The sequence below is a fragment of the Pterocles gutturalis genome, unplaced genomic scaffold, assembly GCF_000699245.1.
Source record: "Pterocles gutturalis isolate BGI_N339 unplaced genomic scaffold, ASM69924v1 scaffold20103, whole genome shotgun sequence".
Classification (NCBI taxonomy): Eukaryota; Metazoa; Chordata; class Aves; order Pterocliformes; family Pteroclidae; genus Pterocles; species Pterocles gutturalis.
This window is the reverse complement of record NW_010118549.1, coordinates 1248-15519: the sequence shown is the minus strand read 5'-3', so window position 1 is coordinate 15519 and position 14272 is coordinate 1248. Positions and strand designations below refer to the sequence as shown.

At 42.8% G+C, this 14272-nt stretch overlaps 1 protein-coding gene across 1 annotated transcript in view; it reads right to left on the bottom strand.

Moving 5' to 3' along the window:
• Positions 1-7843, bottom strand: part of PTGFRN (prostaglandin F2 receptor inhibitor) — a 38735-nt gene extending 30892 nt beyond the window's left edge. The window contains 6 exon segments of the mRNA XM_010076268.1: positions 871-1254; positions 4639-5009; positions 5011-5041; positions 5900-6270; positions 6940-6966; positions 7827-7843. Coding sequence (XP_010074570.1) covers positions 871-1254; positions 4639-5009; positions 5011-5041; positions 5900-6270; positions 6940-6966; positions 7827-7843 — 1201 coding nt within the window.
• Between the last annotated feature and the right edge of the window lie 6429 nt (positions 7844-14272).

Sequence of the window (14272 nt, the reverse complement as noted above, 5' to 3'; positions counted from 1 at the left end):
GGAATGCTGAAGTAACATACGGAAGCCATAACTTCAAGTGCACAAATAATCCTTTGCTTGTCCAAAAGGCTAAAAATCCACTCATCTCTCAGACTGAATGATGAAAAATGCAACACACCAAGCAGGATGTTAAATACTGCAGGAAAATGTTTTAGTGGCCACTACGTCAATCAACACTGTTAGCATTAAGTTAGCCACAATCCAGGTCTCTCTAACTCAGTCACACTCAACAGCTATGCAACATGGTCTCATAAAATAGACTTGTGTGTTGAGGGAAGAGAATAAAGCAGTATAAAGTCATTCTCCATTCTAAATCCATCAGTAGGATGTGATGTCTCTCTAGTGACTAAAACAACAAAACCAAACCCCAACAACTTTGAAAGCTACTAGAGGTCATTACAAAGTTTCCATTATACATAATTTTTATGGTATATGTCTCATAAAAATCAGGGGAAGCATCTGAAATCAATGTGTTCAAAGCTCAGAGAGAATGTCTGCTGCTGGATCAGAGCCCTGCTAATGGTATGGGGGAGATGACAGGGGACAATATGACAACAGGGGCAGCTTCAGGCCCTGGAAAACAAGGCAGGATTTTAAGTTCTATTTCCCAATTTCAGACTGTTCAATGACACCAGGAAGTGGAGTGCATGGGTGGGATATGTGGTAAGAGATCTTAAAACCCTGTTAAGTACAAACCCAGAACCCCACAGGATAGATCAGTATTTTCATATGAGAGAGACAGATACCCTGCACATAGATGATAGATGGAAACGAGAAACTTGCACAGAAGAGATTCTGCAAGGTCCTCTCCCTTTTCTGACAGGACCAAGGAATACATTAACCATGAAGTCTGAAAGCAGAATCACTCACCTAATGCTGTCACCACCACACTGACTGGTGCAGATGTCCTCTCCACCACTTTATGCCAGCTCCCATCGTGCAGTGGTACCCAGACAGCTGCTTGGCAGAAGTAATAGCCAGAGTCTTCCACATCCACATCACGCACCAACAGGCGATAGGAGTTCCTATCTACATGGCTCAGGCTGATGAGAGTTGAATCACTGACAACAGAATCATGGTCCATGCTCAGCAAAACCTGAGCATCTGTCAAGGTATCATCAGGTGATGCAGAAAAATACCATATCACCTCCGCTTGGAAAACACCACTCCTGTCTGTTGTGATGTTGCATGTAAGATCCAGGGAGTCTCTTTCAGTCACAGACACGTTGCTTGTTGAGATGACCACATCTAGAGCTTACAAACGAAGAGACAAAAATTCAAACAACAATTGTTTATTTTTTTTAAACAAATCCACTGTAAGTTATCCAGGACTTCACATTCTATCACAGAACCTTCTGAAGTAGCTCAGTAGCCCTACCTTCAAATGCCTGTTGGATATTGAGCTGCATGATCTATTACAAGGGAAGTACACATTACCAGTCAAGCAACAGATGCGTGATGAGGGTGGGGGGAGGAAGGAAAGGAGAATGGGGTTTTTATAACTCAACAGCAACTGGTCCATGAAGGCTTCATCCCAGCCACAAACCTCACATCACCTTTGCCCTGCAGGAAAATGTGTACAGGATTTTCCCTTATCACCGGAGGGCCAAGGTGTTTTGGGATGATCTCTCAGAAAACAAAGTGGCCACTGAAATCACTAGGAGTTACACTAGAACTCAACTTCGTTTTTGCTGAAATGGTTCTGAGCTCCTTCAACAGAACAGATGTAGATGAGAAGCTGCAACAGCCACGTTGGGAGTCCTGACCAATCTCAGATGTGTTGCAGGAACATGAAATGGAAGCAAAGAGAAGGCAGCAGTAACTCCTTATACTGCTGACTCCTCCACTTACTGGTCTGACCAACACACACTGAGGACTTTAAAACAATGCAAATAGCCACTTCAAACACATTCAAAAAACTCCTTCACGGGCCAGTGAATATTTTTAATATACATAGCACATATGGTCATAGCCATCGTTCAAACAGGACCTTCTGCATTCTTCAGGTTTAACAGAGCCACAGCTCTGTTAAAAGAAAGCCATGGGATGAAAGTGTCAAGACCAAGAGTAGAAAAGCTGGCCTTAGTTACTGGTGACAGGTGAAGGAGAGGTGCTGTGAGTGTTGTTTGTAAACCTCAGTGCAAATCATTCACCGAGTTACCTGGCAACCACGTCTTCACTTGCTCATTCCCTCATTCTATATTACCTAAAGATTAGATTTGGATCTCAGAGCAGCACCAGTGTGTAATGCAGCTGCTCTTGAAGTCTCAATGGCAGCCAGCAGACAGGGCTGCTACAGCAGTTGCTCTTCTCAGCAGATCTATGATCAAGACCACGAGCAAGAATACAGATTCTTGCCTTAAACAGGCAGCTATGCCTCTGATGCAGCTTAGTGACTTCTTTGTAAAACCATGTTCTACTACATAATGGGTACCCACCTGTAAAAGCTTTCTAGGATTATCATCAGGAATTAGAGACAACACATAAAGGCCAGAGCCAAACTGAGCAGCCACAACTATGCCCAACAAAACCAAGCAACTCACCTCACCACTCACCACCTGATAGCACAGAGCAGTCAAACTGAGCAGCGGGTAGCAGGCCCCACCCAAGTGGTAAAGCAAAGGCCCCTGTCTGATGAGTACCTAATTGGGACTTCCCTCACTGTACTGTCATGGAATTGGAATCAGGAGGAAACTCTAGTTAATTTAACAGACTAATATCAGAATACAAAATAAGACTCATCTACAAGGTTAAGAGCAGAATTTCTCCAAGGAACACTACTGTCTTCATGAAGCAGTGACAGGCATTCAGAACCTGGCAGTATATGCATACAAAGGGACTCTAAGAGAATTTACCCATATGTATATTCCAAATGCTTCTTTTTTTGTTACAGATGTGTCTGAAGTCCTCACTTAGCATCATATACCTGTTGTGCAAAGCCATATTAAAAAAAGACACATGAGAACAAAGTTGGGCCCAAAGATGTCATGATTCTAGGAGAAGAAAGAGATGGACAAGTAGACAGAAGAGCAATGACAGAAAAAACACAGTTACACAAGTAACCCATGCATGATGTTTTTCATTAGATTCTAATTTTTTTTTTTAATTTTGTTTCTACAAATTCAACCCCACCAGCAGGTAAGAATGAGGCAAGTGCAGCAACCAGGCGTACCATTTACAACTCAAGTTCATTTTAGCATGCAAGTGCAGAAGTTTCATATGTCAGCATAAGATGGTCTTCAAATCCTACTGGAGGATGTGTGGATAAAAATTTCCACAACATTTTGCTGGAGAATAACCTATCCCATTTAGCATAACTTTAAAAAAAAAACCTTCATGACGCTGACAAAGTGTCAGTGCTGCCAATGACTGAGCTAAAAATGAAGGCCAAAAAGCCCTTAACAAACAAAAATAAAACCCCAAACCAACAAATAAAAAAACCACAAACAAAACCGCACACCCAAACCACATTAAAGAACTGCACTACTACTGGTCCTGGCCATCCTCACCTTATTTTCAGCCACTGATTAAACCCCACCTACTTAAACCAAACTCTTCAAAAATGTGACAAAACAGAGAATTACAGCTCTTAATTAAGCAAACCCTGCTTCAGCAGAGACCACCTGCAAGCTTTACCGTGTAACAGACACCCTGAAAAAAAAAGGGGGCTGTCCAATTTCACAGGCTAAGTACCACCAGGATACTAAAACTATATCCAAATGAGCTAGCCAAAAACCCCAGCAGTTCTGGGTTCTCCCTATAGTGATGAAAGGATTACAAAAATTAATAGATACCCTTACTGTCTGAACAATTATAAAATACCATCATAATCTCACGTTTCTGAGGGACCATCATTGCCTGGCTTTCCACCTATTGAGTGACAAGATGCATCACCCCCCACTTTCCCTTCTCCAACTAGCAGTGGTAATGCTAATGCAATTAAGCGTTTAGTACATCTACTCCTGAAATCTATATGGGCAGGGATATGTGGATATCCTCAGCACAGCACTGTATGTATTTTTGTCTCCTTAGTCAAGCATGCAATGATGTGTTTAACAGAACCATTACTGTGCTAGACCCCTGCCAACATGGCGGAGCAATCACACCAGTGATCCAGCATCAGTGATAAAAATGGATGATTTGTGCTGTTAAAATTATCACTGCCTTCCTCCTTTCTCTTGATCTTTCTATGCTGTTTTAATAACATACATTAAAGCTTCACATCTGTCACTGAATCACAAGCCACTTTTACAGGGGAAGTGCATCTGTTTAGTGCTACGGGACAACACTATGTCAATGAGAGAGCAGAGGGAAGGCTTGGGGTGATCAGGGGTTAATTTAAGAAATATAATATCCTGAAGCAATCTGAAGTGAACTAAAAACAAGATAAAAATCTAAGTCTAAGCATCTAAGAGGTTCCAGTCAATCCTTCCATACCATCATCCCAAAATAAAAGCTAGAAAAATTATGACAAGCATTTTCTGTTGACTCAGACGTAAAAAGACCGGCTATCCAAACAGCCCTTGAGGTTCTGCTGGAATGTATCCTCATTAAATTGCGCATACCCAAAGTATCACAGCCTGGATACAGCAGCGCTGTAGCTAAGAGCTGTGACCCCAGCCCCACAGTAACACTCACCAGTTGGTTGGATTGCTACAGTTGCAATCTCCACGCTCTTCTCCTGAATCTTCTGCCATGAGCTATCTGCCCCTCTCACCCACTCGCTCACAAGACACCTGTAAGCACCGGCATCCACTGATGAGGCCTGGGATACCAATAACTGATATGTGTCATTGGCTCCTGTGTCCAAGCGGATATCTCCATTATGGTAGCGCTCTTCATAGCCAGGACCTGGCTGGAATTTGGCCTCATGAGTCAAAGACAGGACGTCCCGCCAAGGCGATCCGCTTTTGATCTGCCAAGTCACATGCAGGTGAGTGTGCTCCGGGGAGGTGGTAATTGCTGAGCAGTGCAATTTGAAGGAGTCACCCTCAGACAGCCTGAGATTTTTTACCGCTCACCGATAAGCCATCGGAAATCACTATTTAAGAAGAAATAAAAAAAGACCAAAAGACACAAGCATCATAAAACATAAGCAAGAAGAGAATACCCACACTGACCTGTTCAGGTATGAGGCAGTAAAACTACCACAGAACAACACCCGACCAATCATTCCTTCTTCCACACATAAATATATTCCAGGAACAAGGAAATTAATCTGAAAATCCATTAAAGGAAGTGCTCCACTTTAAGCAAGCCAAGACAAGCATTCAAATTCATTTATCCTTCCCCTTGCTTTAGTTTCTCATCCAAATGTCATAATTCTGACTATTCACATTCAGAACCATAATGATTTTCATGGGAATAAAAGATAAGACACTTGAAAAAAATAGTCTCAAGTTATTACTCAAGAACCCTAAATGAGAAAGCAAAGCCAGGGCACGACTGCAGTATCAATGTGCTAAAGGGCAAAAAGAAGATTACCTCCTTCATATAGAAAGATCCCTAAATGCCAGTATGAATGAGAGAAGACAGGCTGTGGTTTTTACCTGAAGTTAGCCTCTCTATCCAGAGACTTAGGGACATCAAATATTTGCTGACATCTTCAGAAAACCCATAGCTTAGTTTTCCCATTTTTATTTACATATTTACCAGACAGAAAAAAAAGCAAAGTGGTGTTTATCGTAAACAGCCTCTCTTCCCTTCTTCACCTCACCAGCCTTTGCTATCATACTTCCCAATTTTCGATTTTGGCTTTAGGAGAATTAAACAGGAACAGGGAGAAGAAGAAAAAACAAATCACAATGCTCATAAGCAACAGAAACTCAACATTCTTAAGCATACATCTATAATCAATATCAAAAACAAATTTAGAGCACACCTCACTCTTCAGAAATACCTTTCACTTGGACCTCTGCATCATAATTTCCCTGAACAGTGGCATCAGTGCTGGGCGTGGAACACTTGTATCTCCCTTGGTCAGTTGGCTGGATGTTTCTAATCACAAGATCCACAGCATCGTTGCTGCTCCGTCTCAGTTTGATATCCCCGTGGCCCACACGTTTTCGGTACTCCTCAGAGGTGAATGTAGAATCCCAGGTACTCACTATCCGCACGAAGTCAGTCTCCCGGGAGAACTCCCAGTCAAAGTTCTGTTCACTGGGTCCATCGTAGTCACTAACGCTGCAAGGGATCACCACCTCTGTGCCAACAACTCGAATAAGAGGACCTTTGGGCACTCTGACAACACGACCTCTGCAGAAAGCTAGGCAGGAGAATAAAGAGAGAGAGAACACACAGTTAAAGGAATTACCAGGATAGGCTTCAACAAAACAAAATTAAAAAAAAAAATATGGTTGGACACCGCACTCCGCAGAAAGCTAGAACTAGTAAGAGCCATTTTTTCCATCAATATTTAATCTCACCAGAGCATGAGCCTCTAAACACACCATTTTTAGTGTGGGCAGTCTTTGTTTCATTGCTTACTTAGTAGCACATTAAGTAAGGAAATACTGAGGGGGGAAAAAAAAAAGAGAGAACTACTCACAGATCCAATAGGTAGCAGTTTCTCTACTACAAGACAAGTGCTATGTAAGACCCTTAGACAACATTAACAAGTGGGTTTCATTACTACAGCGAGGGCATAACCTAATCAGGCATTTTTACAGGTCTTCTGCTGATATCAGTAGAGGGTTCGAAGTAGAAAACTAACTCTCCCCCAGCTTGAGGGCCATAAGAATGGTAAGTTGACATTCTCCAGAAATAAGCATAGTCCCTTCTGCACTGAAGACTCATGGCTTCTCTAACACAGATGAGCTTCCTTCCCTTCCTAATTGTTTTAAATGGAAGAACAGACTTCAACAGACAGTTTACCTGAACAGAATTCTGCAACCACACCCATTTCTAGCACACATTTCCTCTTTGGAGGAAGTCCCAGAAGACAGGAGCACAAGCAAAGCTGGCTTCCTCCAGAGCAGAGGAACACACAGTGTTCAGACCATGTTTTCTGGGACTGTCTCACTAGAAGGACAGAACAAGAGCAGCTCCCTGCGGAAGGTTGGCAAGGCAGTATGTTATGCTCCAGGCGAAAGTGTGAACCACTTGAACCAGCCAGAGGACCTGGCAAAGACACAGCAGTAGACTTTTCTGGTTGATTTGGCTCTGCAGCCCAAAGAATAACCCCAGCACCTGCACACGGATTTTGGCAAGTTCTTACTTCCCAAAAGAGCAAACTGCTTTGATTCATAGTTCCAACCAGAGGAATCTTTTCAGGAAGACAGAGGTGCTACCTAAACTCAGTCTCCAATCATAACAGCCTACTGCATCCCATCAGCTCCATATCCATAGCAAAATATTTTAGCAGCAGGTAGAACAGGAGATGCCAGAACACTGAAGGACAGATCTTGTTTACACCAAGTAGATGGCTGTAACAACATCAAAAGCAGTTGGACCAAGAGGTCGATCTGAGATACCAAAGAGGCGAAGCCGAATTTAAACCAACAACCCCCCAACACACAAAGTCCAGCAACCCACAACTGCTCTAATTCACCAGCTACACTGAAAAATCCATCAGCTACTGACATGAACACCAATATACTTATCCCCTCCAGAGCAGCGTGGTGAAGGATGTGTTGAAGAATTAAGATTTCTGTGGGCATTTAAAAACTGCACAAGCAGCTGTACACATTGAGCATAACTACAAGAGAAAAAGCATAGTTTTATCCCCAGTTACAGTTCAGCAAACAGTTGAACCAAGGACTGGCACTGTCTTTACCTGGTTCATAACTCCCAGCATGCTCTTTGCTTTGCAGGCTGTTCACAGGTACTGGCTCAGTTTCCCCATTGCCATGACCTTCTGTATTCATCATTAGTACTTCATTAAACTTACTTGTAATGTGGACTGAGGTTAATCTCTTACCCCTTATATGCCTCCCAGAAGACAGTTATTATGTCGCTAATCAAGTGATTCACTAGTCCTAATAAGGAAGCTGGACTCCTCTGCACCATTCACACGTGAATCGGAGAGAAAAACCTCCACTGACAATGTACTGTTCCATAACCAGATGTCTTTAAGGACTTCTCTCTAAACACAAACACCATTGTAAAATCATTGATACAGAAAAATAACCAACAAAAATAAAGCAAGCTGCAGGGCTCTGATACACTTCCTCACTAGGTGTTAAATTGCAGTCCCATTCAATCCTTCAACTTATCCTCTTACAGAAAGCGGTCAAAGCAGCAGGTAAGCTTTAAAGTGCTGCCTGACAGCCAAGCCAGCTCTGGCAAACCACTGTTGGAAGTCAGCTCAGGATCCTGACTGAGGGCACTCCTCAAACGCTGATGTCTCTCTATAAAATACTCTCCTGTGACACTAAAACAAGCAGACAACACTGTTCTGCATGTGTCTTCAGCTGTAGTGCAGTGTAGCTGCACTGCACTAATCCAATCTAGAGGTGACAAAGGCATGACTAATGTGGCAAGGGCTGCACATTTGTGTTTGAGATTAGCACCGACAGCTTGGTTTCTCTTCTTCAAAAGTCACTAAAGACCCTTTGACACTAAATTAAGGTAGTGGGTGATTAGCACCTTCATATAGGAAGGCAGGCCAAAGGGAAAGATGCAGGCACAAGGACTCTGTTCAGAGTCCACACCCTATTGCTGTAAAGCAATGACTGACCATCTTTCACCTCATAGCACAGTCCCACAAGTAATTCCACCTTAACACAAAGTTGGAAGGAGGCAGTGGAACAGCCCACAGAAGAGAAGAGGGACAGCCTGTAACAGTTATAATTTTATACTTTACAAAGAATAACGTTTGTTATTGCTCAGGTAAATTAGGATTCCTGTACAGCAGGAGCACACAGAGACAGAATGAGAATTTACTGCACAGCATCTGCTGTGCCCTGCCCATAAGGAGGAGTGTGCACAGGGCAGACACTCCAAGGGGGAGCTGCATTTCTAGGTGACGCAGGAGGCTCAGTATCTAGCAAGCTGTGAACTCAAGGTTCTGCCTTTTGTCCTGCAGCAGTCACTAGCAAGACTGTCCCTAGCTACTAAACAAGGTGTTATGTTCTTCGCTGTGCATTAGGGATTGAGATTCCATGTAGCTGTAGCAGAAGGCAGAGAGCTACAGACACTCATCTTGGCAAGAGGTGAGCTCCATTTTATTCTGGCAGATAAATGAGGAGCTTTTACAAAATATTTTATTCTTGCAGTGCCCTATGTTACCTGCATACACACCCTTCACCTCCCAGAGCAACTGAAGTTCAGCTTTCATGATATGAGAGCTTCAAGCTCTAAAAATTTGTTGGAAAAATTTATTTTTCATGACACCTAGTATATTTCACTGTTAACACAAGGTGACCCGTTCTTAATGAATTCACTTGAATCCCATTTTAACTGTAGAAACAGATGGACCAGGACAGAAGTGTATACACTAGTGACAGAAAACAATAGAACTTTGACAATTCAGTATTTTTCAGTATCCCCGAGACCACCAAAGGTGTATTTAGTAGGAACTCAATAACTGGCTCTGTATCTTAAACTGCAATATCAGACATCAAACCTGCCTGAGCAGAAGATCAATTGCCTAAATGCAAAACTTTTTACAGAGGTACCAGATGACCAGATTAAATTGCAAGGTACTATTTTCCAAAACAAAAGGTAATGAAGCCCCTGTAAGAAGGTCAACACACAAACACAAGGGGTGGGACTTGTTCCTTGGGCTCATTAGACAGATGACAGGACTACCAGGCAACACTGGTGCTTTTGGAGGGCTGGGCCAGAAACACCCAAAAGGTAGGGCAATGACAGAGCCTTTATGGCTGTTTGTCAAGCACCTGACTAGAAGATTCCAGTACTAAAAGGAGGCCTACAGGCGAGATGGGGAGGCACTCTTTATTAGGGAGTGTAGTGACAGGACGAGGAACAACAGTTCTAAGCTGAAAGAGAGTAATTTAGATGAGATATGAGGAAGAAATTTTTTACCGTGAGGGTGGTGAGACACAGGAACAGGTTGCCCAGCTGCCGAAGCCCCATCCCTGGAGGTGTTCAAAGCCAGGCTAGAAGAGGCTTTGAGAAACCTGGTCTAGTGGACGGTGTCCCTGCCCATGGCAGGGGGGTTGGAACTAGATGATTTTTAAGGTCCCTTCCAACCCAAACCATTCTATGATTCTCCCAAGGGAATGCATGAAATACTCTGCCAGGAACACAGGCAAAGCATGGCTCAAGGTAGAATAATGAACTGGGGCCTGCTATATGAATAATACAGAGGCAAGATAGCCCAGACATAGCCAGACAGTTTTGAACTAATGCTCATTCCCTAGCAATGGTCCCTTAAGTACTTTAATTAATTTGTCACATCACCTAGATGCACCATCTCATTGGTGTCATTAAATGAAATCTTTCCAAAGAGAACAAGGAAAGCAAATGACTGAATAGTTAGGCTGTGAAGTCAATCTGAGTACATTAAATAGCAACCTGCCATTTGTAGGATAACCAAGAAAACAAGGCAAAAAAAATGTGTAGGATCTACAGAACAGGTGGTCTACTGAAGCTCTCAACAAGCTATACAACTCTTCAAGGAAAGGGCTGCTGAGGACTTCCTCTTGCATTAGGGACATTGCTATAGATGAGGAAAGTCTCCCAGGAGCTTAATCTTCACACAGGTTTTGCATCTACGTATCATTTATGAAAAAAACAAGATGAGAAGCCATCTATAGAGTCACCCACAGGGTTGAGAAGGTATTATCATTGCAAAGAACACGCTTCTGCTTCAGCACTCTCTTACAAAAGGTGCTTCCTTCCAGCCTGTGCTAGACAGCTCTATCTAATAACAAAACATGTTCTCTTAGCAGCTCAGAGAAGGAGGTCAACTCTCCACATCCACCAGCCAAAGGAAAATGCAATGTGACATGCAGTAGGAAGCCAATTAAAGCCAAAAAAGTAAGAGCTGAAGAATGAGTAAATTGGCTCAGACTAAGCACTCGAGCCTCTGCATCAGAAAGACTTAGAGCACACAGTCCAGCTCCTCAACCAAGGCAGTCACGGGAGACACAGCAACAACTTTGCTGATGCCTTTCATCTCAAAAGAGCTTTCTGAACAAAAGGTTGTTTCATTTGCCAACTAAACATTACCATGTCTGGGAAGGAAATACAGCAGCCCTTTCAAATTCACAACAGTTTATGACAGAAAAAAATAATGCAGCCAACTTTGCAAGGGGTGGCAAAGATTTTCCCTCCCTGAACTCCTCCATTTATTTTCAATATAGGCATCACTTTACTGCAGCACTGTGTAAATGAGGGGGTTGAGCAGGGACAACCGTTCTTGTGCCACACTGGAGAATAAGCAATGGATTCCCCTCCATTAACGCTGTGCACTCTGCCTCCTATTCTAGCAAAAACCCAAGTCTCCCATTCTGTGCTGCACTGCTTAACCACAGTGTTTGCAATGCACAAAGCCATTTTACAAAATGGAGGGGAGAAAAAAAAAATTTTGTTTTTGTATCTTTTTTTTGTCCCACCAAAGAGACATGTCCACACAAAACCTCTTCCTGCAATTTGAAAAAGAACTGATCAGGCTCCCCCTGGAAGGCATTCAGTGACTTTCCCTAGCGAGCAGGCAGGTGAAGGGACAAACAGCATGCCACACATTCACAGGCTCTTCTCTGAGGAAGGAGAACCAAAGCATATCAGCATGGGAGATTATAATCCTTATCTCCAATCTTCCCCTTTGCCCCTTGCCTCTCCTCCCAGCTCCAATTATGATCAGGCAGCTACACATCAATAATGTAATCTGCAACTAGCTGGGAGAGAAAGAACAAGTTATAACAAACATGCCTACAATGTTTGAAAACCTTTCAATGCTGTTAACACTTTTTTTTTTTTTTTAATATATAACATCCTTTTCCTAGAAGTGGCAAATTTAAACAAACAGCATGCTGCTTTGGGATTTCCCCCCCCCCTCCGTTTTAAATGCAGTCAATTAAATTTTCTATCCTACACTGTATATATATGAGAGGAAAAGTCAGAGAGATTAAGCAAAATAAAAGGAATTTCTTTAAGTACCAGAAATGCAGCTAACTACTGAAATGTCTTTATTGGTCTCAAAAAGAAAAGAAAAAAGAAATCTAAAGTGAGATCTCCTGCTTAACACACATCATCATACTCTTCTTTCCAGTGCAAACACACAGTAGGGGTTGGGATCTATGCTAAATAAAGTGGTAGGCTCTTGCTACTCTTCCCAAATCATAAAATTTAGATTGCCCTAATCAGCAGAAGCAACCTGCACCTTAAAACCAGTCAGCCTGCACAGGGAGGGAATGCCGGGCTCCTTTAAAAGAGACCAAATTTGATTCCTTATGTCAAAGCTGTAATCACCATAGTAGCCCAGAATCATCTGAAGCATGCAGGGCTCCCTCCATACCTTGCAAGCCCACAGTACTGTTACACTTCCCCGACTGCAATACTCCCTACCTAAAAAAAGACTGATAGATTTTTATGGTTTGAAAGATCTGCAGCATACCATCTGAAGATAGCGGAGAAGAGCGAATAAAAGAGTCCATGAGAGAGACATTTACATTGTTCTTTCCCAGGCGGCTAGGATTCTTTTTTTAGATAATATGGAGCTCTTATCAAAAGGAATTAGCCTGGGTGTAATTGCTTAAAACCCATTATCTCTATCAGGATGAAGAAACGCATACTGTATCTTAAGTGAAGCCTCAGAAATGCTATCAAACTGCAAGCCTGCTGGATTGCTCTAATCTCCATGCCATCTGAGATATCTCAGCAAAACCACATCTCCAGCACTGTGTGAAAAAAACAAGTACCTTACCAGTTGCACTCCATCTATACCATGTGGATTAATACTCACATTAAAATACTAAAACAACATATTTTGCAGCACAGTAAAGACCTGCTGTCTTCCCCATTCACCCCCCTCACTCATCACCCCCCAAAAAAGGGATTTCAAATGCACCTAAGCAAACCACAAGGCTTTCACTAGGACATAGTTGTTAATTATCACAGAAGCACAGAATAGTTTGGATTGAAGGCACCTTTAAAGATCGAGTTCCAACCCCCTGCCACGGGCAGGAACATCTTCCACTAGACCAGGTTGCTCAAAGCTCCAGCCAGTCTGACCTTGTGCACTTCCAGTAACGGGGCATCCACAACTTCTCAAGGCAACCTGTTCCAGTGTCTCACCACCCTCATCATTAAGAGTTTCTTCCTTATGTCCAATCTGAACCTACCTTCTTTCAGTTTAAAACTATTGCCCCTTGTCATGTCACTACAGACCTTGGTAAAAAGTCTCTCTCCTTCTCATAAGCCCCTTTCACGAACTGAAAGGCTGCCTCCTGCATAGGTGTTAGATGTTTGCTGCCTTATATGGCTAGTTACCTAAGCTCCATCATCAACAGAGAGAAGCTCTCTGAAAAACTTCTCTCCCACTGCTGTTTATAGAGCCTAGGAGACAACCACCTGAGCTCAGCAGAGAAACAAAATAGATTTTCCATGCTTCTCCTCTACCCCTTTGTCCTGGTTTCATCTGGGACAGAGTTAACTTTCTTCATAGTAGCCAGTGAGAGGCTGTGTTTTGGATTTGTGCTGAGGAGAAGGCTGATAACATACTGATGTTTATAGTTGCTGACAGGACAGTCAAGGACTTTTCAGCTTCTCTGCTGCGCCAGTGTCTGCCACAGCAGCCCAGCCCCAACTACTAGCCTAGGAGTCGACCCTAGGTTTAGGATTGAGACCCGAACTGGCCAATAGTCTATTCCATACCATGCACATCATGCCCAGTACATAGATAAGGCTCTCTCTTGCTCCAGGTTGTGTCCCCTTGGGGTCACCCCTCTCTCAGGGTCATCTTGGTCTCTCAGACACTTGGGTTCTTATCTCTGCTCCAGGACTGTAGTTTCAGGACTCTCCCTGCTCCGGGATTGTTAGCCAGGAACGGCCTGAGCCTTGATCAGTTAGCAGTATCATTGTGTATCACTGATTTGTATATTTGTATATATAACTACTATCATTCTTAGTATTTGCAATATTATTGTAGTTTAGTTATTAAATAGTTCTTATCTCAACCTGAAAGTCTCCTTTCCCTTTAATTCTTTCCCTCATCCCAGGGAGGGGAGAGGGTGAGCAAAGGGTTGTTGTGGTGTTTGGCTGCCAGCCAGGGATTCAAAACCACTACACCCATTAAAAAATAAATAATTTTAAAAACCACCACAGCCCACCCCAAAAATCCCCACCACTTTTACTCGAAATACAC